Source organism: Acomys russatus, chromosome 4 (genome assembly GCF_903995435.1).
Source record: "Acomys russatus chromosome 4, mAcoRus1.1, whole genome shotgun sequence".
Lineage (NCBI taxonomy): Eukaryota > Metazoa > Chordata > Mammalia > Rodentia > Muridae > Acomys > Acomys russatus.
In genome coordinates, this window is record NC_067140.1 from 14,437,342 (window position 1) to 14,462,418 (window position 25,077).

General features: G+C 52.0%; 1 protein-coding gene across 2 annotated transcripts in view; it reads left to right on the forward strand.

Moving 5' to 3' along the window:
* Positions 1 to 866: 866 nt before the first annotated feature.
* Positions 867 to 25,077, forward strand: part of Slc12a5 (solute carrier family 12 member 5) — a 39,149-nt gene continuing 14,938 nt past the window's right edge. The window contains exons 1-11 of one of the 2 annotated variants that reach the window (XM_051143798.1): positions 867 to 1,021; positions 14,076 to 14,170; positions 14,502 to 14,633; positions 14,950 to 15,096; positions 16,074 to 16,128; positions 16,616 to 16,746; positions 19,450 to 19,691; positions 20,616 to 20,827; positions 22,953 to 23,123; positions 23,337 to 23,435; positions 23,571 to 23,628. In XM_051143798.1, the coding sequence (XP_050999755.1) occupies positions 901 to 1,021; positions 14,076 to 14,170; positions 14,502 to 14,633; positions 14,950 to 15,096; positions 16,074 to 16,128; positions 16,616 to 16,746; positions 19,450 to 19,691; positions 20,616 to 20,827; positions 22,953 to 23,123; positions 23,337 to 23,435; positions 23,571 to 23,628 (1,463 nt within the window). In that variant the 5' untranslated portion in view covers positions 867 to 900. Of the gene's footprint in view, positions 1,022 to 8,833; positions 8,905 to 14,075; positions 14,171 to 14,501; positions 14,634 to 14,949; positions 15,097 to 16,073; positions 16,129 to 16,615; positions 16,747 to 19,449; positions 19,692 to 20,615; positions 20,828 to 22,952; positions 23,124 to 23,336; positions 23,436 to 23,570; positions 23,629 to 25,077 lie in introns of those variants that run through there. The other variant, XM_051143797.1, reaches the window with a different exon arrangement.

Consider the following 25,077-nt stretch of genomic DNA (forward strand, 5'->3'; position numbering starts at 1 on the left):
TTGTCAGGCTTGTTGGTTAAGTGCCTTTACCTAAGGAGTCAGCCATTTTGCCCCCCTTGGCCCCATCTTGTTTTTTGAGGCAGCGTCTCTCTCTTTCTCTCTGAGCCCTGGGCCCTGGTTGGCCTGGCTGCAATGGATCCTCATGCTCCTGCCCCTCACCAGCCTGTGGTTTCAGGCCCTGCACTTCCCACACACACTTTCTGGGGCAACCATTGCATTAGTCCAGGTGTCAGAGCCATTGAGCTTATTTAAATATAAATTAGATCACTGTCCCTCTACACCAAAACTTCCAGTGGCTTCCCTCTTGGATAGAAAAGAATCCAGGCTCCTCCTCAAAATAAGTTGTTTTAGTTAGGTTTCCTTTTCCTTCTTTTTTCTTTTGGCTTTCCCAGGGTTTCTCTGTGTAGCCTTGGCTGTCCTGGAACTCCTCCTGTAGACCATGCTAGCCTCAAACTCAGAGAGACCCACCTGCCTCTGCCTCCAGAGTGCTGGGATTAAAGGCATGTGCCGACACTGTCTGGGTTGTTTGCTTGTTTTTAAATGTCAATTTAGTTGTCCCAATCACAATCCATCACTGAAGAAGCCAAAGCAGGAGGTCAAGGCAGGAACCTGGAGGCAGGAGCCATGAGGAGTGCTGCTTACTGGCTTGCTCATCATGGCTCGCTCAGCATGCTTTCATAGGAAGCCCTTTGTGAGAAATGACTCATATCTGAGTGGGCTCCTGAGGTGCTTCTGGTGGAACCGAGAGAGAGCCCAGGGCCTCAAGGAGAAGTGGACAGATTGGGGAAGTTGGGCACAGCGGGCACTAGGACCCTGCGCGGCGTACGGCGGGCGGCGAAGCTCTTGGCGCTCCTGCACCCCGGCTGCGGCCACTTGTGCGATCCCGCCACCCCGCGCGCCATGAGCCGCAGGTTCACGGTCACCTCGTTGCCCCCCGCGGCGTCCGCCGCCTCCGTTGACGCAGAGTCCCGCCGGCATTCCGTCCCCGACCCCCGCCGGTTCCCGAGGGAAGACGTCAAAGGTAGAGGCCGCAGGGGGGCGGGGCCGCAGGGGGCGGGGCGAGAGGGCGGGGCCACGGCGGGGCGGGGCGGGGCCCGGGCTGGGCGAGGGGTGCTGCAGAGAGTGGAGAGGAGAAGGGGGACCCAAGGACTTGGGGCGCCCACAGCGGGAAGAGCGAGGGGGCGTGACCGGATCCTGGTGGGCGGGGCCACGGGTGGGAAAGTAGGGCCAGGAAAAGAGCTGGGGCAAGGGCGAGGGAAGAAAGGGCGAGCCGGAGACTGAGGGTCTAGGTCTGGGTCTGGAGAGGAGTAGGCCGAAGCACTGAGGAGGTGGGGATCTTGAGGAGAGGGAGATGAGGAGGGGGTCCGTCCAGAGCTGCCCAGAAGCAGATCTAGGTCGATTTGGGGGGCCAACCAGACCGGGTTGGCCAAGGGGATGAAAGTAGGGCCAGCGTGGGTGGGTGGGGTCACTGAGGCGGCAGTAGCCACTGTTAGCCGTCCGTGATGCCCAGCAGATTCTCCAGTCTTCTGCTTCCCTGTAGAGTCGGAACGCCTGGGTATCTCCTAAAGGAGACCAAAGACAGCGAAATTAGTTTGAATCATGGGCAGCTAGGTCCAGGAAGGATGTCAAAGGACCCAGTCCCAACCGTCGAGCACTCGGATCACTCTGAGGGACAGCTCCTGAAGGATTGGGAGGAGCTAGCTGAGCCGGAGTTGGGGGTGCTCAATTCAGTGCTTTTAAAGGAAGTCACACGCTGCTACAGTGGCGAGGGCAGAAGGATCCCTTCGGGCGGTCTCCAAAACGAAATGACATCCTGGTTACAGACACAATCTCCTCTGCAAAGGTCACTTGCAGGGTTTCCCCTTTTCCTAGCTCTGCCCCTCTCGTTTGGAAGGGCTAATAGGCTTGGAGTAGCCCCCCAAGGCCCAAGGGAGAGCGCGCATTCCCTGGCCGCTAGGGGTCGCTCGTGAGCCGCGGGTGAGCTCACGTTGCCTGGAGCTAACACAAGCGTGGATTTTGGGGTTTCCTTCAGAAGGTTCCTCAAGGTATGGACGACTCCAGGTCTGGACTTCCTCAGGTCCCAGTCAGGTGACCCGACCGCCTCATGGATTATGGACACTCGGGTTTCTTCTCACTCTCCTTTGCTGTGACTCCCCTTGTATCTCATTTTTTTTTTTTTAAATGGCTTATCAAACCTCTCAGAATCAAAAGATGCAGCAATGCCGTCCTGTCACCTTTTTCTCTTCCCATCAAATCCAACTGTTTCTCATGATCTGGTCACTGACCTTCAAAATGGATCCTGAATTCTGTTACAGTTCTCCTCTGTCACCATCCCCATCGTCCAAGCCTGCAATGTTGCTCACATAGCCAGGACCACCTGGGCCACTCTGGTCTCCCTGCCGCCAACGGTCTAAACCACCCCCATCACTGTAGGATAAAGGACAAACCCGTCAGTCTGTCATTCAGCTTCTTTCTTCATCCGTACCTGGCATGTCTCTTCCTGTTCACATCCCCCCGCCCCCCACCCCCACCCCATGGGCTAGGAGAACGCCTACTCATTCCATGAGCTCTATAGCTCCTTTCACCTCTTCTGAAATCCCTTTCACTCTCCCTCGCTCCCGGGAAGAAGGTGTTCATTCCTCTTTAGCATGCTCACTGGGACACATTCCCAGTGGATACTGGTTCAAGTGCATCAAAGACTGGGATAGCATCTTTTTATCTTTGGATCCTGAGTGATCAGTGCTCATCAGATGAGAGGGTGTGTGGCTCTCGTCGCTTCCTTCTCCTCTCTCTTTGCCTGCTCTCTCCTCCTGTTCCTCAGACCTTGCCCTGGGAAGAAGATGTTGGGGACTCATGTTCCAAGGTGATTGCTCAGCTTTTGTCCACTTGCATCGCCCAAAACACACCTTCGTCATGGAAGCAAAATATAGGCCCAGAATTTTGACTGTGCAAGTGTATGTGGGAAACATGTGGAATGTTGTGTGCTTGTGGCTGAGGCTGTGCATGCAAGTCTTGATGTGTGTATTCACAGCAGCTTTCATGGCCTCACAAGTACCGGGCGAGTTAGTACTTTGCCAGTGTGCGTGATGGACCTGTTGGTGTATATGTTTCTGTGTTTGTAGGGTGGGCACTTGTATCCATGAGTTCAAAGTTCCCCTTTGTCACGATTTGGTTGGCTTTTTACCTCTCAGGCCCTTGGATGACCTCAAGCATCTCCCCCATGAAGGTCACTGAGCTGGGAGTTAGGAATGCTCAGTGATGGGGGGTGGGGGGATCTTAACATCTGGTGTCATTTCCACAGCTGCTTTTGTGTCAGTCTTCAGACACAAGGGTCAGTCAATCAGCTCAGAAAAATCCTCTCGCCACCTCTGTCTCCAGGTCCAAGGAGTGGTGACAGCACATATAAGGCTGGGAGTGGCTGTGGGGAGACTTTGGCAAACTACATATGTGTAAGCGTCATGGTTTTTGTTTGTTTGTTCGTTTTGCTTTGTTTTTTTCGAGACGGAGTCTCTCTGTGTTAGCCTTGGCTGTCCTGGACTTGCTTTGTAGGCCAAGCCTGGTCTATAACTCACAGCCTCGAACTCACAGCGATCCACCTGCCTCTGCCTCCCGAGTGCTGGGATTAAAGGTGTGCAGCACCACACCTGGCATCATGTTTTATAGTGGACCCAGGATGTAGAGTTTGGTGCTTGGGGTGTCGCCTCTGTATGACCTACAGGCAGGGATGAAAATGGCAAGTGAGGCTGAGCCTTGAAAATATCATAAACACTGGCCTGCAGCCCACACATTTCACTTGCCTCTTTGGTTCTGGGATAGAAGTAGACTTGGGACAAAATCTTACAGCTCTGAGCCAAGCCCACATCCTTTCAACCACACCGCATGCCTAAACTTTTCAGGGGGAGGCTGGACAATAGGAAGAAATCATGGGGCTATCCAAGCTCACAGATGTTGGGGGTGTGCCTTCATGGATGGAGAATAAATAACTTTTTCTAGGGGATGAAGCAAGACTGTAAGATGAGTTACATTTGCTCTGGCCTGAGCTCTGTGGTACCACCTTGGACACACTGCTTTCCTTCCCTGGGCCTCAGTTTACCTGTCTGTAGTATAAAGTTGAAAGTATCCTTTCTGAAAATATTGACAGTGAGCTTGTGGTGGCAATCACACCTGTAATCCCAATCCCAGGAGGTTGAGGCAACCTAGCCTGGGTAATAAAGAAAGACCCTGCTTCAAAAACAAAACAAAACACTCCAAACAGATTTAAAAAAAAAAAAAAAGTCAGGCAAGAATTTTTGATGATCTACAAGGGTGGGGCCACCCGGGGACTCAGATCTTATGTTTTAATCTCTCTATCTGTAAATTGGAAAGAATGATGCTGTTTCTGGTGTGTGTGTGTGTGTGTGTGTGTGTGTGTGAGAGAGAGAGAGAGAGAGAGAGAGAGAGAGAGAGAGAGAGAGAGAGAGAGATGTGCATGTGCTAGATACCTCTGTCCAATTGGTCTCCACCTTCGATCAAGACTCAAAACCTCAGTGCCCACCTCAGCCCAAGGTGAGCCCTAGGAATCTCCATGACAACAAACTGGTTATGAACAGGGCTGCAGTTGCTATGGTGACAGCTCTCTCTCTCTCTCTCTCTCTCTCTCTCTCTCTCTTCCTCCCTCCCTCCCTTCCCCCTCCCTCTCTCTCTTTCACATCCCCCTCTCTCTCATCTCTTCTCAATGAACCAGAGCTATGTACAGGCTCCAGCTTTCCAGGCGGGGTGAGGGTAGGGTTGAGTTACATGAGAAGGGGTCCAGATTGGGAAACAGGGAAGATAGGCTGAGTCTGCAGGGTACTAGGGGGCTGTTGGGGGTGCTGTTGCCATGGTGATGGGCTGCAGCCTGTTAATTAAGCCCCCGGTTGCCACGGAGACGGTGGTGGTTGACGTGCTCTGCGGCAAGCTCTATATGTGTGGGGTGTGCTATGCGCTGGACTCATCCACTCCCTCACTGCTAGGATTTGGGTCTGGAGGTAGAGCATGCAGGTGGTGGGAGGAAGGGTGAAGGAGAAGCTATGGGGCCCTAGTTCTATGTCAGGAGGTGGGTAGGTCATGGGGTAATGATGTGGTGATAAGGAGTGAGCCCAATGCGGGGATACGGTGCCTGTGGGAATGAGATAGAGTTGGGCTAACTGGAGAGGGCATACCTAGAGGCTGGGTGCTGGCTTCTAGTCATCATTTGTAAATTCAGCCCACAAAGAAAATGCCCCCTCTCATTCCATTTCCATTTCTAGACTCCAATTTCGTCATAAGTGGTAAGTGGAAAAAATAATTTATGAAGTCCTTTCTAACACCCTAGTCCTCTTGCAGAGAGGCAGCTTCTCTCTGAGAGACACAAGGTGGGAGGGGTAGGAACCTTGGAGACTCTGACTTCAAAAATAGGACCCTGCTTGGCTGTGCCCTTAATGTATTCCATCCAGAAGCTTTCTTCTACTGTCTTATTTCCCTAGGTCTCTGGACTCTTCCTCTACGTGGGAGAAGGTATGCTGAGTGGGGCAATCCCTGACCCTCAGAGCTGAAGGCCACCTCTTATTGGCCAAGACTGGCCCTGTAGAAGGTGCTTATACTGAGTTTTCTCAAAGCTGTATCAGGAAGGTGAGGAAGAGGGCCTAGCTTTCTTGAAGAGTGTCAGTTGAGTTGTTTTGTTTTGTTTGTTTGTTTTTGGTTGTTCGAGACAGGGTTTCTCTATGTAGCCTTGACTGTCTTAGACTCGCTTTGTAGATCAGGTCGGCCTTGAACTCACAGTGATCCACCTGCCTCTGCCTCCCGAGTGCTGGGGTTAAAGGCGTGTGTCATCACACCTGGCCTGAGTGTCAGTTGAAGAGCTTGGGGTCTTCTTTTGGGGCTCTGCCCTTGCTTGGTCTGGACTCCCCAGGAAGAATGCAGTTATCCCCCGTTATCGCTTTGCAGCATCCTGTCTGGCTTGGCACTCAGATGTAGATCAGGCTAGCCTCAAACATGTTATGAGAACCCTGCCTTTGTCTCCTGATAAGTGTGCACCACTACATCTATCCACGTGGACCTACAAAATACTTTTGTGGTGTTGGGGATTGAACTCAGAGCCTTGTGCACACTAGGCATGCTCTCTCACACAGAGCTATATACCAAGGGATCACCAGGAAGCGTTCCGTGGCCTTGATCTAAACTCATAGAAGAGAGGGAGGAATCGCTCTTCTATTTCGTGCATGTAGATCCTGAAGCCCAGAGAGAAGAACTTGGTTTTTGTCTAGGAATAAGTAGAATTCTGCAGCAGAGGACAGGATAGAATCTGTATCTCCCACATCCCAGGTGGCTCTCTAGGTCAGAGCTCTAATGAGGATTGATAGTGGGGTGTTCAGGCAAAGGGCAATTATTCTGGATTTTACCCGTTCTCCCCGGGGGATCTACATGTCCCCACGGACAGCTTTACTCCCTGGGTGATCAGAGATTCAATAGCACTAGGCCATAGATAAAGAAACATAGCCCAATGGGGACACCCCAGAGTGGAGATTGCTGGAAAACAAACAAACAAACAAACAAACAAATAAACAATCCAGGGTCCTCATCTCCACAGATCTTCTCAGGCAAACATATTTCATATTTTACCCCTTTACACATCTCTACAGAGTAATATAGACTGTAATGTGGTAGTGTGTGCATGCATACCGAACACTCATACCTTCCTAAAATATTTTATTGTTATTGTGTATGTGTGCAAATGACCTGCAAGAGTCAGTTCTCTTCTTCAACCATATGGGTCCTGAGCACTGAACTCCACGTGCTAGGCTGTGAGTGCTTTCATTACCGAGCCATCACACCATCTCTCAAATGCTCACATCTTGCCTGAATAGCTAACTCTCCACCCTAATGGATTAGCTAGGTGTCCACAAAAACAATCGGTGGAAGCACCTTGTTGGTGAATCCCTTAGAAACATCTCTGAGTCTGTTGTGGAAGACTGACTCATCATGGCCTACTCTGAAACCATTGACAAATTTCCACAGCCACCAGCATGGCAGCCTACACTGTCCATGGTCCTGAAAATGCCTGCATTGTAAGGGTATCTCTGCAAATACAGGAGGCTTTCTGCCCCAAGCAAGGGCCAGTTCTAGCCCTGTGTCTCTGAAACCTGGGCGTAAAAGGAGGAAAGCTCATCTCCGACTCAACCTCTGTTAATTTTTTTTTCTAGGAGCAGAGAATCAGAGATAGTTGATTGTTTTCTTGTCTCTTTCACTGGAGGCAAGATCGATTTAAAAAGAGGGTCTATTGAGGAGAGACCCAAGTTGAAGTAAATAGAAATGGGTTCTAGACTGGATTCTGCCATTCATTGGCTTTGTGTGCATGGGCAGTTATTTTCTCTCTTGGGCGCTTAGGTTTTTTTTTCCCCCCTCCCGTCTATGAAATGAAAGCTGTGCATTAGATAAGATGAATAGTTCTATTCTGCAACTCTCCTGGGATTTTGAGGGCCCAAGCCAGGAACCAGGGTGACCGTGAAGCTATTTCCTCTTATTTTACACTGTTAGTATGTTTAGATCTCTCAGATGCAAAGATGTCACTTTCTGAAGCCTCTGCACCATTGACTCAAGTCTGGTGGCTGAAGGGTCCCAGGGTAATCAAGCTTCTGGGGGAGGCGGCTGGTTTCAGGGTAGGAAGAGGACCGGAGACCATGTCAGGCCTGGAAGCCTCAGAAAGCAATCCTGGATTAGGGGATTAGACACTGCCGCCCCAGGAGAAAATCTGGTCCCCAACCGGCAGGCGGCCTCATTCCCCCTTCCCCCACCCCGCTCCCTGCCAGCCTGGGGCCAGCATACCCTCGTAGGGGCTGCACCTTCTCCGGTGGGAAGGCTGTGCTACAGGACCTTGCTGCTCCTCACTGTGTTCCGTCCACAGATCATTACACGTCAGAAGGCCCCTGTCTTGGTGCGGACTTCAGGGATTTGTCTTGGGGTTAGGGATGCTGAGACTCCAACCATCCTGAACACCATGAGAGAGTTGTCTACAACTCCTCTAGTGGCACCATCGGTTTAAAATCAGGATGAGCCAGACAGATCCATTGACCTGAGCCCCCTTGGGGCAGCACAGGGCTTCATTGTTGGGGCCTAGGCTAAATTTTTCTTCAGTTCCAACCTCTAGGACAGAGAGCTGGGAAAGGATCTAGTTCTCCTTCCTCTAGGCCTTACCTTACCAGTTTTGTAGACAGGCTCCCTGGGGCCCTTATACGCCACAGCGCCCACCTCTGCTGCCTCAAGTCCCCCACATCTTCCCCCCAGGGGTCACCTCGGACCCCCAAGTCAGGCAGCCGCTGCGGGGCCGCCTCCCCACGGCCGCGACCTAGTTCCCTGCCGTTATTTTTAGGGCGCGGGATGGCACCTGCCCACGTGCCGGGCCCCGCCTGCGCTGGAGAGTGGTGGGGGGGCTGCGTCTGTTCTAGGGAAGTGAGGGCCGCGTCCCCAGCAGCACCCCCTTCATTCCACCCCTGCAAGCCCCCAGTTTTTCCGCGAGGGGGCCACCGGAGCTCTCTGCCCGCCCCTCATCCCCTCTCTTCCCTCCCTCCGGCCCCCCCCCCACCACCAAAAAAAAAAAAAAAAACCCGCCAGTAGCTCACGCCTCCTGCATACGGGATGAGGTGAGCAGCGCCGCTGCTGAGAGGGGGCGCGCGCGGGTGTGAGCGTGTGTCCGTGTGCGAGTGTGTGTGCGCCGGGCGGGCGGGCACTGCAGCTTCTTCCTCCGTGGAGCGGAGAGCGAGCGAGAGAGCTCGAGCGAGCGACCGAGCGGCGAAGGCGGGCAGAGGGGCGCGGGCAAAGCAGCGCAGCCATCCCTAGCCCGGTGCCGCGCAGCCACCATGCTCAACAACCTGACGGACTGCGAGGACGGTGATGGGGGAGCCAACCCGGGTAAGCAGTGGTCCGGGGGCGGCGGAGGAGGGGGCGGCGGCGGCGGAGGACAGATTCGGGGTGAAAGGCAGAGCGGGGGGCCGCCTCCTGGAAAGGAGAGCCTAAGACTGACCCAGGTAGTGGGTGCGGAAGGCTGCAGGGAAGCTTGCTCCATTGGAATGCGCTAGGCGCTGTCCGAGGTTCTGGAATGCGTCGCGCTCCCGGGCAGATTGGGGACCCCGGGCTGGGTTGATCCACGGCCTAGGGGACAGATTTGCATTAGCTAAACCTGAGAGGCTGTGGGAAGGGGATGGAATAGCTAGAACAGGGCTGACGTGCGGTTCGACGGGCAGGAGGGAGGCTCCTTTCCCCGAGAGGGGACCCGGGCGTCCTGGCGCAGAACAGGGACCAGCGGCTTCTGGGGGCGCAGTCTGCTGCAGTCCCTCGCTCTGAGCTTCCAGCTGGAAGGTGGGGGGAGTGATGGCTCTGGGATTTGGAGGCATATGATAGCTCCCGTCTGGGCTGCGGTGTCCCCTTAAGGGGACACTTGGTGCAGCCAGGGCCCTCTCCCCCAAGGCTCCCTGAAGTCCTTATCTCAACCTGAAGCTAGCACATCAGTGGATTTTCAGGTCTACTTTGCCAATTTCCTCTTTCTCTCGATTCTCCGTGGGTTCCTATTCAGGACAGGAAGCAAGATCCTTTCTTCTCTCTTTCCCCCTTATTTTGGTACCCTAGGGCGGCAGTGTGGTTTTCAGGGCGGGGCAGGGGGAAGTCTTTATAGTTATTTCTCTTAGCTATCCTGGTGAAGCCTCAGAAGCCGGGTCCCAGTGGCTGAATCCCCAGCGCCGTGGCGACACTGCGGACTTGCTGCGGTGGGTGCAGAGACTTGCCAGGAGCTGAGGGGCTCTGGAGCAAATCCCTGTGCTGTTCCGGGTTTCTGTCATCCTTCACTGGCGTTTCTCTGCTCCGAGGTCTTGGGGCCAGCCACCCCCTCGGGCTCCCAGACCCCTCGCCGCCCCCCAGCGGTCTCAGCCATCCATCACGTCTGTCAGCCGCCCCCAGCCCCCACCCTTTAGCGGCGCAGCGTCCCCTGCGCACTAGCGCATCTCCAGTGTCTGCTGTCTGCGCTCGCTCAGCGCCTTCAAATGCTCCCCTCAGGCATTGCTTGACCCTCTGGGCCGAGACTCCCACAGACCTCCCCAGGAGATGGCCCGAGGCTCCAAGAGCTGAAAGCATGATCTCGCAGACACTAGCAGGTTTGATTCTTGAGGTCCTTGATTTTGGAGCATAGTCAGGGCCAACTGGAGGCGTGGGAAGGCTGGGGACACCAGCGTCCCTGATCCTTTGTCCGAAACACCCCCTTCCCATTCTCCCACGGGGCAGAGTTCTGTACTAAGGGACAGAACTACAGATAGCTCATCCATCTCTCGAGTGACCCTGGGGTCACCTCATCAGGCAGAGCTCCCTTGGCTGGAGGGGGAGGGGGAGCTGTAAAGTTCAGTCTGCGGCAGCTCCAGGCCTCTTGAAGCGGTGCAAGGGAAGGAATGTCACTTCCTCCCGGGATCCCCGTCAGATGCTTCCACTATGAGACGTCCCTGCTCCAAAGAATGGGTTTTGTGGATTTCTCAGCATCTGCTTCCTCCACCGACCTTCCCTGGGTCTCCGTTTTTCCCTTTGGGGTCGCCAAAGGCCTAGTAAAGAGGTACATGTGCGCTGGAAGCGGGTATTCTAACTAGTGGTTCTTTCCAGCTAATTTCTAGACACCTAGTGTGGTAGGCCCATCTGGAGACTTTCTTTCTATATATAGAGTTCAGCGCTTGGAATTAGAGTGGCCAGAACCTGGGTCAAGCATTCTGCGTCCCAGAGGCGGGAGGTCTACCCTGGACGCTCGGTGAAGGTGGTGGTGGTGGTGGGGGCACTGAAGACTTCCTGGGTCTGAACAAGGAAGGACCAAGAGAGCTCTGGCTCTGAGTTTAGACTCTTGAAACTACATGGAAAGATCTGGGTGTTGACCTCAGGGAGAGTGTGAGGGCTCCTCTGGGTCAAAGATCCCAAGGATCCTGGCACCTAGATCTCGTTTCCCTTTGAAGTGTGACGCCCCCTATCTCTCCCCGAGTTGCCGTGAGGATTCCCTCCAGGCCTAACCCCAGGCCCCGGAGGAGGCTCTTTAGCCTATGCTTGTTTCCTCCCGCCGAGCTCTGGCCTCCGCAGCTTAATTGAAAGCCGATTCAGGCTGAGAGTTCCCAGGGGGCGGGGACGGGGGCGGGGGCGGGGAGGGCCCAGCCTGGGTCTGGCCTGCCTCTTGCGCTCCTCTGGTTGCTCCCCCATCACCCAGACGCCTGGCTCTAGGGAATCAGGACTAGTTTCTCCTTTGCTGTCCTGCTCCTTTGAGAACACAGACGCTCGTCCCATCCCCCCTTAACAAGTGAGCCCAGCGTTCCTGGCAGGGGACAAAATCAACCCTTGGCTGTTGGGGCCCAGGAACTTGGCGTCTGGCCCAGGCAGCGGATGGAAAGGCGGGACCCAGGACGAGTCTACCAAGCTGCTCCCACCCCTGCGCTCTTTTCCTGGCCAGGATCAGGCCTATAGTCTGGCTCTGCGCTGTGTGCCGCGTTACATAAGTGGCTGCGGGCGCGTGGCCGGCTCGGCTCAGCGCTGAGCTGTAGGTCCGCGCTGTCGCCATGGAGACCGGTGCCAGGCTTCCTAGTTACAGGGTCTCCGGCCAGGATGTACCCCTTCCAGCCCGTTAAGCGCCACTCGCTGGGGGCAAAGAAGGCAGGCTTGAGAGGGGACACGAAAGACAGGGTGGGAGTTTTTCTCCTGATGGTGGTTCCAGACCCAAGAGAGGATGCTTCTAAGAAAGGCACCCAGCCGCAAAGATAGAGAAGCCCTTAAGGCTTGCAGCTAAAGGAAGGATGCGGGATAAGCAACCCAGGCCGAAGGGGTAGCAGGTGTGCTAAGAATGGTAATTGCAATAGTCGAAGTAGGTACACTTGTGTTGCCGCCATGGTGTGCGTTGTTCCAGTGGCCTCCCTAACCATCCTATGAGTTAGGCTAAGTTAGTATCTTTTGCAGTGGGAGAGTGACTTGCCCAGACTGGAGACAGAGCTGGAGAGGCTGGTGCTGACATTTCCCCAGTTCCAGCCTTTCCTGGACAACTAGAGATTCTTCTCTTACACTCCACCATCCTGTAGCAAGAGCAGAAGACATCTGGTCAACCTTTTGAAAGGAGAGGGGGCCCACCTCACTCTCATTTCTCCTATTTCTAGTGCCAGACGGATCCTTTCAGATTCTAGAATCTGAATGGGAGGCCTTAAAGAAATATTTTTCAAAATACTATTTCCTGAACATCTATTATGTGCTGGCTCCCGAAGTGAGGTGGGTCTGTTAGTCCCAGGAACTCACCCTGGTGAGAGGCAAGTATGGCTGTTGGCCTGGCTGGGCAATCAGGCATTTCTGTCTCCATGGGCAAAGTGGAAGTTTTTGGATCAGGAATTCCCTCACCCCAATTTCCAGACAGGTTGGGCTACATCTTGCTCTGGAGTTGGGGTGCTGGCTGGGTGACTGAAGAAGGGCTCCAGGGGAGGGGAACACAGCCCATTGGACAGATAAGGTTGTCAAGAGATGCGGGCTAGGAGAGTCAGGGTCTACGTGGCCTCAGCTTTACTTGAAACTTGGACGATGGTGATTCTCCCCAGTGTCCAGGAAGACATCTGCTGTTGGGGCTTCCTTCAGCTCTGGTGCGGAGGGAGGCTGATGGCTGGAACTACCGAATTATTTATTTCCATAGAGACCTCATGTCTTTTTTGGAGGGACCCTTCTCTGCACTGACAGAGTTTCTCCTTGGTTTGGCACATTTCCCACACACATTTGCACGGTCACCCCTGGTCCTTCTGCGCATCTTCTTTTGTGGGTATTGCTCCCTCCATGTGCCCGGACAGCTTCTGGACCCTATGATGGATCGGCCTTAGCTAAATGCAACCTCTTCCCACCCCAAATTCCTCTCCTCAACATTCCAGGTCATTAAGCATCATCCCAACCACTGACCCATGATTGAAACCCCAGGCATTATCCTGGATTCTTCCTTACCCTCCCTGAACATCTGGCCCAGCATTGCTCCCGTAATGTAATGCTGGATGCTCGAGTCTTTCCAGTGCCCCATATTGCTGTGACCTCGGTCATTGTCAGCCCTTGCCTGGATTATGGAAATGCCCTGGCTGCTGTATTTCTTACCTGAAGCCAGGAGGCTTGCTGCAAAACCCAAACTCAGGTCATGACACTGTTTGGCCTGAAACTCCAATGACTGTCCATTGTCCTCTGGATGAGGTCCAACTTCTTCAAGATGGCCTGCCACTTCTTCAAGGCTCACACTACCTTGACTCACCTTTCCCCATGCCACTGTTCAATCTTAAGGCCCAATATGCCCCTTCCTAAGACTCTAGCCAGATCATGCTTTGTTCAGCAGTTCTAACCTATTCTGTTGGCTTCCACATCTGAGACATCAAACACATTGTTCTGGGTTCTCTCCGCCTGGAACACCCTCCTGCCACCCTCCCAGTCTAGCCCTTACTCATCCTTCACTTCTCAGCGGACTCGTCACTTCCTCTGGGAAGCCTTCTGTGACCTCTCAGGCTGGGCTTTGTGCCCTCCTGCATCCCTCATGTTTGCCTCTTTCACAGACTGTAGCTTCTTCTCCCCTGGCTTTGGTTTGGGTCTCTAAGGGCTGCTGACTCCTCCTCTGTCCATTCTATTGGCACATGGTAGACTGACAGGGAAGCGGGGGGGGGGGGGGTGGAATGTAAGATGTCTAAAGAGTATCCTTGGGAGTTCAGGTTGCAGGGTTCTCTGCTGTCCTCCCTGGGGGAAAAAAAGTCACGCATCCACCCACATACTAAGATGGGCTTATTTACGTCCAAGAAGGGAACTCTGGAGACTCTTAGGTGTCATGGTGGGTGAAATAGGACCCTCCCTTAAGAGCAAAGTAGGGCTCACATGCTCATCAGGCATCCAGAACATGCCAGCAGCAAACTGGGTTCTTTATCCACGCCGCCAACTAACCTCGTGCAAGAAGGCGGCAGCGCAAGCCCAATCTCCCCAGCACATGACCCGAGGCTAAGAGAGTTAAAGTGGCTGTGCACAGGATGGGTAAGGAACAAGTGATCGGTGTCAGACTGGACCCTTCTCCTTCTCAGGCGATGGCAACCCCAAGGAAAGCAGTCCCTTCATCAACAGCACGGACACAGAGAAGGGAAAAGAGTATGATGGCAAGAACATGGCCCTGTTTGAGGTGGGCTGCTTGGGCTGCAGTTTGTCACGCTGGCTCATCAGTGCTCCCTCTCTCCCTCGGGAAGAGTAGACGCCTCTCCATCCCTCCCTCAGGTCCACCTTCTACCCCGGCCTCCCTTCTCCTCCTTGGTCTTTCCTGGCTTTACCCTGGTCCCCTGTCCTCTCCTGTCCCCCTGCTTCTCCCTCCTCTGTTCCCATCACATCCCAAACTCAGTGGCTTGACCTTTGTCCTCATCTCTCTACATCCAGCTCACCCCAATTACCGGCCCCCCCCCCACGCACCGCCCTCCCCTTCCCCCCAGCTTCCTAACACCGACCCATTTCCTCCGTAGGAGGAGATGGACACCAGCCCCATGGTGTCCTCCCTGCTCAGTGGGCTGGCCAACTACACCAACCTGCCCCAGGGAAGCAGAGAGCATGAAGAAGCTGAAAACAATGAGGGTGGAAAAAAGAAGCCGGTGCAGGTGGGGCCTTCGGGGAGAAGGGATCGGAGAGGGAGCTTGGGGGGAGGGAAATGGGTCTGGATGGAGGGGTGGATGGGAAAGGAAAGATGGAGATAGAGGAGAGGAGGAAGGAGGTGTTTTGAAGGATGCATGAGGGAGGCGATGGGAGGAGATCGGGGGGCTGGTAGAAAGGAAGGCAGGGATGTAAGAACCTGAGGGAAGATGAAGGGAGGGAAAATGCAAGAGAGGAGAGGCAGGGAAGGAACACGGAGGAGGCGTGGGACAGGCAGTTGATAGCGAGTAGGGGTGCAGAGACTGATGCTAGTCTCTCTGGCAGGCCCCACGCATGGGCACCTTCATGGGCGTGTACCTCCCATGCCTGCAGAACATCTTTGGCGTCATCCTCTTCCTGCGGCTCACTTGGGTGGTGGGCATTGCAGGCATCATGGAGTCCTTCTGTATGGTCTTCATCTGCTGCTCCTGTGTGAGTGACGCCCCTCCCTCTGCACGGTGGGGCTTGGCTGAGGTCTTGGGGTGGATGGTGGAGAGGAAGCTGGAGATCCAAGCTTTTTTTCAGGAGTCTGAGAGTAAATTAGGTCTAACTGGTCCTTCCCTCTGATGACCGCCAACCAGGTATCACCTGGGTCTGGGTGTGTATGTGCGTGCAATTACACAAGTAGTGTGGATTCATTGATGGAAATGATAAATGAAGAGAAGAAAACACAATCCAATTTCATTGCATGAGTTAACATTTTGGAAGGTCCCTCACACACACACACACACACACACACACACACACACACACACACACACACTGAGATTATGTTTCACAGATAACTTTCCAACTAGATCCTTCCAGTCCACATTGAAACAAAAATCCAATATTCATTGAACACCAAGCTCACATTCTTGAGTCTTCACACATAACCTTGGCACCACTCTGCCTGTGAAAATGTTGGTGCTGAAGGTCTTGCTCCCATTTTATAGATGAGGCTTAAGAAGTGAAGTGGCCGGGCGGTGGTGACGCACGCCTTTAATCCCAGCACTCAGGAGGCAGAGGCAGGCGGATCACTGTGAGTTCGAGGCCAGCCTGGTCTACAAAGTGAGTCCAGGACAGCTAAGGCTACACAGAGAAACCCTGTCTCGAAACCCCCCTCCCAAAATAAAAGTGAAGTGAATTGTCTTGGGACCCTTGGGACACCTAGGGACCAAACTGGAATTGTCATAGTTCTCTGGCTCCTCCCAGCTGCATGGTGAATAAGAGGGTTTTTTTTTGTTTTTTGTTTTTTGTTTTTTTGAGAAGGCCTTGGCATGAGTAGAAATTGGAACAGACCCAGAGAGAAGCTCAGGAGAGCAGAGCCTGTGGGTTTGGCTGGTGGTTGTTGGGGTATGTTGGCTTGGCCACCAGCCAGGCCACTGCTGCCCCCAGCAGCCACCATTCTGCCGATCTCTTTCCTACAGACGATGCTTACAGCCATTTCCATGAGTGCAATTGCAACGAATGGTGTTGTGCCTGGTATGTGACTGGGGCCTCTGCAGAGTTGGGGAGGGCCAGGGGTCCGATGATTGACAGGGGGAGTGGTGAGCCAGGCTTTATGGGCTGTCAGGACCCAAGAACAGAGACACTATTGCAGACCAAGAGCTGGCCTATGATTGTTCGTGGAGTAGGCAGGAGTGAGCCTGTTGGGACTGGGGAAGGAGACAGATGCTGGTGCTGCATAGGGCAGTGACCACTCTCTTCCCCACTTGGCCCCGAGACCCTCCTCTCTACCATCCTACTTTCCCAGGCATGACCTCCTTACAGGAGTAATTAGCAACATGGTGATAATTACTCTCGCAAACTCCATGCAGAGTGGTTGGCTGGGTCTCTCATAGTCTCCTTTCTCAGGCTGCAGCCCGAGGTGTAGAAAAACCTTCTTCTGCCCTCTGTCCCTGACTCTTGCTCACCGCAGAGCTAGCCAGAGCCCTCCGACTCTCTCACTGACACGAAGTTTTCTCTGCAGCTGGCGGCTCCTACTACATGATTTCCAGATCTCTGGGTCCGGAGTTTGGGGGTGCCGTGGGCCTCTGCTTCTACCTGGGCACTACCTTTGCCGGGGCTATGTACATCCTGGGCACCATCGAGATCCTGCTGGTGAGAGGGGCAGAGGAGGAGGTGCGGGGGTCCGAGTTGTCAGCCACTTGAGCAGTGTTCCCTAGACACCTGCTCTAGGCCAGGCCACTGCTTAAGGCTAAAGAGAAGTGGGATGTGGTCTGTCTCGAAAGGGTTTCCCAGTCTGGTTGGGGAGACAAGATACGATAATTATGTAACACAAACAGCTGTGGTTTATCAGGCACCCACTGAGTTCTCAGCACAGCGCCAAGTGCTTTACAGTTATTATCTGGAATCCTTAGAGGTTTAAGTATTCTGATGGCATTTTACAAATGAGACGTTCCAAAAGGCAGATGGGGCACTAGCTCAAGGTCACTCGGCTAACAGGCGAGGTGGCAGAGGTGGGTTGGCAAGAGTTAAAATAACAGCTGGAATAATAACAGCACGCAACATTCCAGGGACCGTGCAATGCACACTCTTTGGATGTTGGTCGCAGAGCCCGTGGTGAATGGTTCTTAGATTCCAAAAGAACCAGGAGGGACCCACGTAGAGATATCTGTTAGTAGTGACTGATGGGGAGAGAGTAGGTGTTTGTGCTGTTTGGAGGGCAGGATGGCTGCTTTGGGGCATCCTGCTCTTTCTGTTTGGGTGGGTGAGGATGAGAGATCCTTGGTTTAAGGAAAAGGGTGAGACTCAGTGGGAAGTGCACTCGCCTAGCAAGTTCAGAGAGGCCTGGCTTTGCTTCTCAGCAACACATAAATTCTCCACACTTGGCGGGTGGAGGCAGGAGGATAAGAAGTTTGAGATCGCCACTGGATACATAGTGAGTTTGAAGCCTGTCAGGGCTACAAGAGACCCTGTCACAAAGAAAAAGAGAAGAGAAGAGAAAGTGGAGCTAACATCTCCCAACTCCTGGCCCCATCTTCTGCAAGACCTAAGGTTTTCAGGGTATTAGGGTCCCCCCAACCCTCCATGAATCTCTCATGTGTTAGAAAACAACCATTTTATAGATGAGGAGGCCAAGGTCACAGAGTCTCAGGAACATGTGCAGGGTTTGAGCCTGCCATCCCCCTGGCCTCCAGGGTCTGTTCTTGTCTACTGACTCCTATGGTCTTGAGAAACCCGGATTAAAGAAGCCAAAGCTTCTGGTTTGGGGGCAGGAGAGAGGAAATCAGAGAGTGAGGGACACATGAGGGGGCATACTGGTGAGAGCATGGTGGACCTTGTGACATAAGGCATTTCCAAATGCCTTATCAAACAGTTCTGCCCACTGACTGACACTGGAACAATACCAAAGTGAAGGGGAAAAATGACCCAGCGGACACCAGAAGCATTAGTGTATATACCTCACACTTCTGTGTTTCCATATGACAGTCTGGTCTGTATTTATAAAACAGAACTCCATCTTATAAATATTTCCTTAGGAACCCCAAAACCACAGCCAGGAGGTAATGGCACACACCTTTAATCCCAGCACTTGGGAACAAGAGGCAGGTGGATCGCTGTGAGTTCGAGGCCGGACTGGTCTACAAAGCAAGTCCAGGACAGCCAAGGCTACACAGAGAAACCCTATCTCGAAAAACCAAAGGAAACCAAACCAAACAAAACCAAACAAAAAAACCCCAAAGCCCCTTTATTTGTAACTACACAAAGTTGAGCATTTTAAGTTTAATGTAGTTATATTAGAAAATATGAATATGCAAAAACCACATTTAATAAAACCTTATGTTGTCCTTTGTTGTTGTTTTATTTTCCTTTCTTTCTTCCTTATTTTTTTTTTTTTTTTAATTTTTTTATTTTTGAGACAAGGTTTCTCCTTGTAGTCTTCTTGGCTCTTAGAGCAGGCTGGCCTCAAACTCAGAGATCCACCTGCCTCTGCCAACTGCTGGAATTAAAGGTGTGTGCCACCATACCCAGCTTGTTGTTTTCTTTAAGAAAGGGTCTCCTTATAGTTCAGGCTTATTTGGTGCTGGTGATCCTCCTGCTTCAGCCTCCTGAGAGTTCAGATTACAGCCGTGCCCGGTACCACTATTATTTGAATATCCCTACAAATACACCTGCAACCACACATACACACACAAATGATCAAATATTTCTATCTATAAATTTACAAAAGCGAGATCATAAGATACAGTATTTTTAAAATACTTGACTTTATTCACGTAGTACACTGCCGATAGTTTTAAAACTCTTGTAACGAGGTCTTGTTATGTAGCTCAGGCCGGTTTCAAATTCTCCTGCCTCAGCCTTCCATGTGTTGGGATAATAAGTCCGTAGCACTGTGTCTGCAATGGATAGTTTTTGAGTCAGTCCATGTAAATCTATGCCTATTCCTCCTTTGTTGCTGGGGGTTAAGCCCAGGGCTTCTGTTCACACCAAGTATGCTTTTCATCACTGAACGATCCCACAGTCCCGTGCCATCCTTTTAAATAGCTCTGTATAGTTGAAGTAGAACCATAGGAATTCATTTACCCACCCTCTAGGAATGAGCATCCATTTTTCTTCCTTTATAGCATAACCAATCAAAGTTAATTATTATAATTAATAGTTATAATAAACAATAGCAGCAAAGGAACCTTTCCCAGCACCTTTGAGTGGCGTTTGCACTGACTGCCTCACAGACGTTGCACGAGAGCCACACCATCTTTAGCCAGTGCCCCATTAATGGATGCCATTTCCCTGAGGTGAGTCTCAGCTGGCCTTTCCTGGGTCATCTGACTGACGTCCTTTGCTCCTTTCCTGCAGGCTTACCTATTCCCAGCTATGGCCATCTTCAAGGCAGAAGATGCCAGCGGGGAGGCAGCCGCCATGTTAAACAATATGCGGGTGTATGGCACCTGTGTGCTCACCTGCATGGCCACCGTAGTCTTTGTGGGTGTCAAGTACGTCAACAAGTTTGCCCTGGTCTTCCTGGGTTGTGTCATCCTCTCCATCCTGGCCATCTATGCAGGGGTCATCAAGTCTGCCTTTGACCCACCCAATTTCCCGTGAGTGCTGTCTTTCTGAGTGTACAATATTGTGGTCCTCACTGATCCAGTTCAGGTCTGCACAGCAAGAGGCTCTGCCAGGCCTCCCCCCTTCTCCACCTCTCAGAACTGGAGTGTGTGGGTTGAGAGCAATATCTTCTGGGAGGGTAAATGTTTCCTGAGTGGGGAAGTTTATTCAGGTTGGGGTGACGTTTTTTTGGAGGTGGGAGGAAGTTCTCTTGAGTGTGCCAACAACTGCTTGCTGCTGGGGGACTTAGGAAAGTAAAACAGAAATGGCTTCTGAAGGAATGCACTCTGTGTGGTAGGGACCCTTCTGGAAGGTCTAACATCCTGGAATGTACAGTCTTGGTTTTTTAATTAATTAATTAATTTTTAAAAAAGATTTATTTATTTATTATGTATACAGTGCACATCAGATCACATTATAGATGGTTGTGAGCCACCATGTGGTTGCTGGGAATTGAACTCATGACCTCTGGAAGAGCAGTCAGTGCTCTTAACCACTGAGCCATCTCTCCAGCCCCACGGTCTTGGTTTTTGACACGTTGTTAGAGATGGGAAAGAACCCAGAAGACAGAGCCCAGGATGCAGGTCCCCTTTGGTTCTCCCTCCTCTAGGAGAGGGCCCTCCCTCTATCTAGTGGTGGGGGGTGGGAGGGTAGGGGTGGGAGGTGGGAGGTTAGACTGCACAGCCTGCTGTCCACGGTGCTGAACACAGCATAGCACCAACAGACTATTTCTCCTTCCACATGCTGAAATTGCTTGGGGGAACTTTATAGAATCCCTGACAGCCACATTCCAGATAGAGTCAGAATCTTTGGGTGTGGGACCCTGAAATCTGCGTCTTTAAAGCTCTCCATGGCTCTCCTGCGAAACCAGGGAGAGGTCTTGTTCCTCTGTCTTCCCTGCTCACTTCTCTCCCTAGGATCTGCCTCCTGGGGAACCGCACGCTATCCCGCCATGGCTTTGATGTCTGTGCCAAGCTGGCTTGGGAAGGAAATGAGACAGTGACCACACGGCTCTGGGGCCTTTTCTGTTCCTCCCGTTTCCTCAATGCCACCTGTGATGAGTACTTCACCCGGAACAATGTCACAGAGATCCAGGGCATTCCTGGTGCTGCCAGTGGCCTCATCAAAGGTCTGGGGGAAGGGAAGGGGCTGGCATCTAGGGAGCTCTGTAGGAGTTGTAGGTTAAGTGGTCAGGATTAGGGGCGTCCCATTGGGATTCAGTTCAATTCAGTCAGCTTTAGTTGAGCATCTTGTGTAGGCTATGTTTGGTCCTAAGAATTATGGAGAGACAGAGGCAAAAGTGCAGAATGGGCTTCACTGTTAATTAAGAAAGAAAGCCAGTCTAATAAGTATTCTCTGCCTACTGAGTACTCAACACTGTGCTGAAGCACCAGGGCCCATGGTGTACACAAGTCTCAGAATTTGACTTTAGGGATTTTAGTAACAGGTAAATATGTAAGTAAATAAATTATGACCCATATAGATGTGTATTCAGTGAGCAGAGAACTATCTGGGCACAGCATCCATATGTATCAGGTGACAAGAACAAGGCTTCCCACACTTGCCAAGGGAGGATAGATAAGAGAATGTCAGTTATATAGGGGAATAAGGGATTTACAAAGCAAAGAATAGCCTGCTTAATGTGTGTAGCACCATGAGAGGCATAGCCTGTCTTCTGACCACAGCTTTCCCGTGTGACTTGGGAAAGTAGGACAAGGGATGAGGGTGAGGGGGACAAACGAGGGTGGTTTAAGCCAGTCTATGGCAGGCCCCAGAAGCCATGCTGAGGAGTGTGGGTTACGCCCTGAGGGCAGTGAGAGTGCAGAAGGAGGCAGATGCTATGAGTCCAGAAGACAGATGACTCTCTTCTGAGAAACAGTGATGGTTTCAGTGGGAATGGGGTTAGAGTTCTCAGCTAGAGCTGGTCTTCTGCCCTGTAAGTGTTGGGTCATGTCTGTACACACACACACACACACACACACACACACACACGCACGCACGCACGCACGCACGCACGCACGCACACACACGCACGCGCGCACACACACACTTTATTTTGCATGTGCATATGTGTGTACACACGCATGTCGTGTGTGCATATGGAGGTCATAGGATAACTTACTAGAGTCGGTTCTCTCATTCCACCATATGGGTCTCTGGGATTGAACCCAGATTCCCAGGCTGGGCAGCATGTACCTTTACTCACTGAGCCACTTTGCTGGTCCCTAGAGATAAAAAGTAGAGGGGTTGGCTGGCTGGTGGTGGCGCATGCCTTTAATTCAGCACTCTGGAGGCAGAGGCAGGCAGATGTCTGTGAGTTGGAGCATCGGCCTCTTTCTGCCTGGTCTACAGGGTGAGTTCTAGGACAGCCAAAGATGCACAGAGAAACCTTGTCTCAAAAAAAAAAAAAAAAAAGCCAAACAAGCAAGCAAACAAACAAACAACAACAACAACAACAAAACCAGACAAAACCTAGAGGGGTTGGTGCTGGATAACTAAGAGCACTGGCTGCTTTTCCAGAGGACCTGGCTTCAATTCCCAGCACCCACATGGTGGCTCACAACCATCTGTAACTCCTGTTCCATTGATTCTGATGGCTTTCGGCGTCTGCAGGCACCAGGCACACATGTGGCACACAGACATGCATGCAGACAAAACACCCATGTATATAAAAAAAAAACCTAGAAGGATGCTGCTAACGTTTAGTGTGTAGGTGCCAGGCTTTTGCCTAACACCCTGTGGTGTTTTTTTGATAGCTCTCCATAGCAGCACCATCTAACCCACCTGCCAGGGGTGTAAGGTTGGAGCAGCCTGGAGTGAGAAGAAGAGACTTGTTTGAGAAATACTGATGAGTGGTGATGGACAGAAGATGAGATGCTTTGGAGCAGGGGAAGAGACAGGAGCAGTTGAGAGTGATGCCAGGGTGTTTGAATGGATTGACAGTAGTACCATTACCAAGATGGGAGATGCAGGAATGAGTTGGGACTTAAGAGCTGATGAGGTCAACTGGGGACATATGGAATCAGTCTCAGAGAGGATTTTCTGTGTCTGTCACACTAGATGGGAAAATTTAAGGGCAGAGACTCAGTCCCCATTCAGTTTTGAAATCTGTGTTCACACTCTGGCACAAGGCAGGAGCTTGGGAAATGGTGGGAGGGAGTTGGTTAGTCTTGACTGTTAGCTCCCCTCTCCTCCTGGTCTGAGCTCGGGACCCCGCTTGCAGTCCTCTCCCTGAATGCCTCATCTTTCCACAGAGAACCTGTGGAGTTCCTACCTGACCAAAGGGGTGATTGTGGAGAGGCGTGGGATGCCCTCAGTGGGCCTGACAGATGGCACCCCCATTGACATGGACCACCCCTATGTCTTCAGTGATATGACCTCATACTTCACCCTGCTTGTTGGCATCTACTTCCCCTCAGTCACAGGTGAACGGCAGCTTGGAGAGAAGGGCCTCTGCCTGAGAGTGGGGGGACGGGAGGGTCAGAGACAAGACATGATAATCCTGACACCTGAGCAAAAGCTACAGGAGAGGTAAAGGAACCAGGCTTGAAAAAGATAGCACGAGAGTGGGCATGGCCCCAGGCTCCCAACTCCAACATGTGTCCTGGCTACTATCTGAACTGCTCTTCTGCCTACAGGGATCATGGCTGGCTCAAACCGGTCCGGAGACCTGCGGGATGCCCAGAAGTCCATCCCTACTGGGACCATCCTGGCCATCGCCACCACATCTGCTGTCTGTATCCTGCACAGCTGAGCTGTGTGGGTGGGTGGGGATACTGTAGGAGGCAGAGGGTGCTACCTTCCCGGGTGGCTCAGGATTGGTGATGAGGGGGGACACCGCCATAAGGGTTTTCCTTCACTCTCTGCCACAGACATCAGCTCTGTTGTTCTCTTTGGGGCATGCATCGAGGGGGTTGTCCTACGGGACAAGTAAGTAAAGGAATTGGGGGTGGTCTCTGTGTGTGTGTGTGTGTGTGTGTGTGTGTGTGTGTGTGTGTGTGGTGGGATACGGAGGAAACAGACCTGGTGGGGTGGCTGGGACCATGGGTGAGAGACTACTATAGTTGCTGGTAAACTCATTTTTCTTTTATTAAATATTTTATCTTTCTTGTCACTGAAGCTTAAGTAGGGTCACAAGATGTCTCCTTTGGTTTGGGATATGATACATTTATTTAAGATCATTTTATTCATTCATTCCCCTAATGCTTCTCTGTATTGTTCACTACCTTGAAGGTTCTGAGGGAAGCAAAGAATAACAGGTTGTTTTTGTTTTGTTTTTTGTTTTGTTTTGTTTGTCCTGAAGGAGCCCCATGGGGATGATGACCACACTTATAAACAGACTTAGATGCAAAACACGAAGGGAACCCAGGGCTACAGAGAGCACACAGGGGCACAGTGTGACCTGGCCAAGTGAACAATTGGTATACATTACAGTTAGTTCAGTTAATTTTAGGGCAATTTGGATTCCATTTATCTCCCTTAATTGTAGACCTCTGGGGCTGGAGAGATGGCTCAGCGGTTAAGAGCACTGATTGCTCTTCAGAGGACCCGGGTTCAAGTCCCAGTACCCACATGGCAGGCAGTTCACAACTGTTCGTAACTCCAAGATCTGATACCCTCCCCCACTTCCAGACACATGCAGGCAAAACACCAATGCACATAAAACAAACAAACAAACCACCCACCCATAGACCTCCCAGGAGATTGCCAGGGCCCAGCAGTTTCTTCACCTCAGCTTCTCACCTAGCGTGCGAAGGGCTTCAGCAGACGCTCCTCTGAGGAAGAGCTGGAAGGGTCTTTTGCATGTTGTAATTTGGGCCACAGCTACCACAGATCAAAGCATTTGTTTAGAACTCAGCCCTCAAGACTTTTCCTGGTCCTTGTTTCCTGCATGATACATCGTGACAGTCAGGTTCACAGCACTTCCGGTGTGTTTTGGGTTGTAACTCATGACACATGATTCTGAGTTTTCAGGAGAGTGTGTACCTGCTGGTGGATACTGTGCTGTATACAGAAGAGGGAGCACCACAGAATCCAGCAGCATCTTGGGAGCAGGGGTAACATGACACCCCACCCCCACAGGTGCTGAGTGATGCTCACCTCACTCTTCTTTCCACTTTCTTTTCTTTTTGGGGGGTGGGGTGGGGTTTGAGACAGGGTTTCTCTGTATAGCCTTGGCTGTCCTGGACTCACTTTGTAGACCAGGCTGGCCTCGAACTCACAGAGATCCGCCTGCCTCTGCTTCCCAGAGTGCTGGGATTAAAGGTGTGCGCCACCACTGCCTGGCTTCTTCCCATTTTCTTTAAATATTTTATTTATTGTTGGACTGTGGTGGTGCATGCCTTTAATCCTAGCACTCAGGAGGCAGAAGCAGGTGGG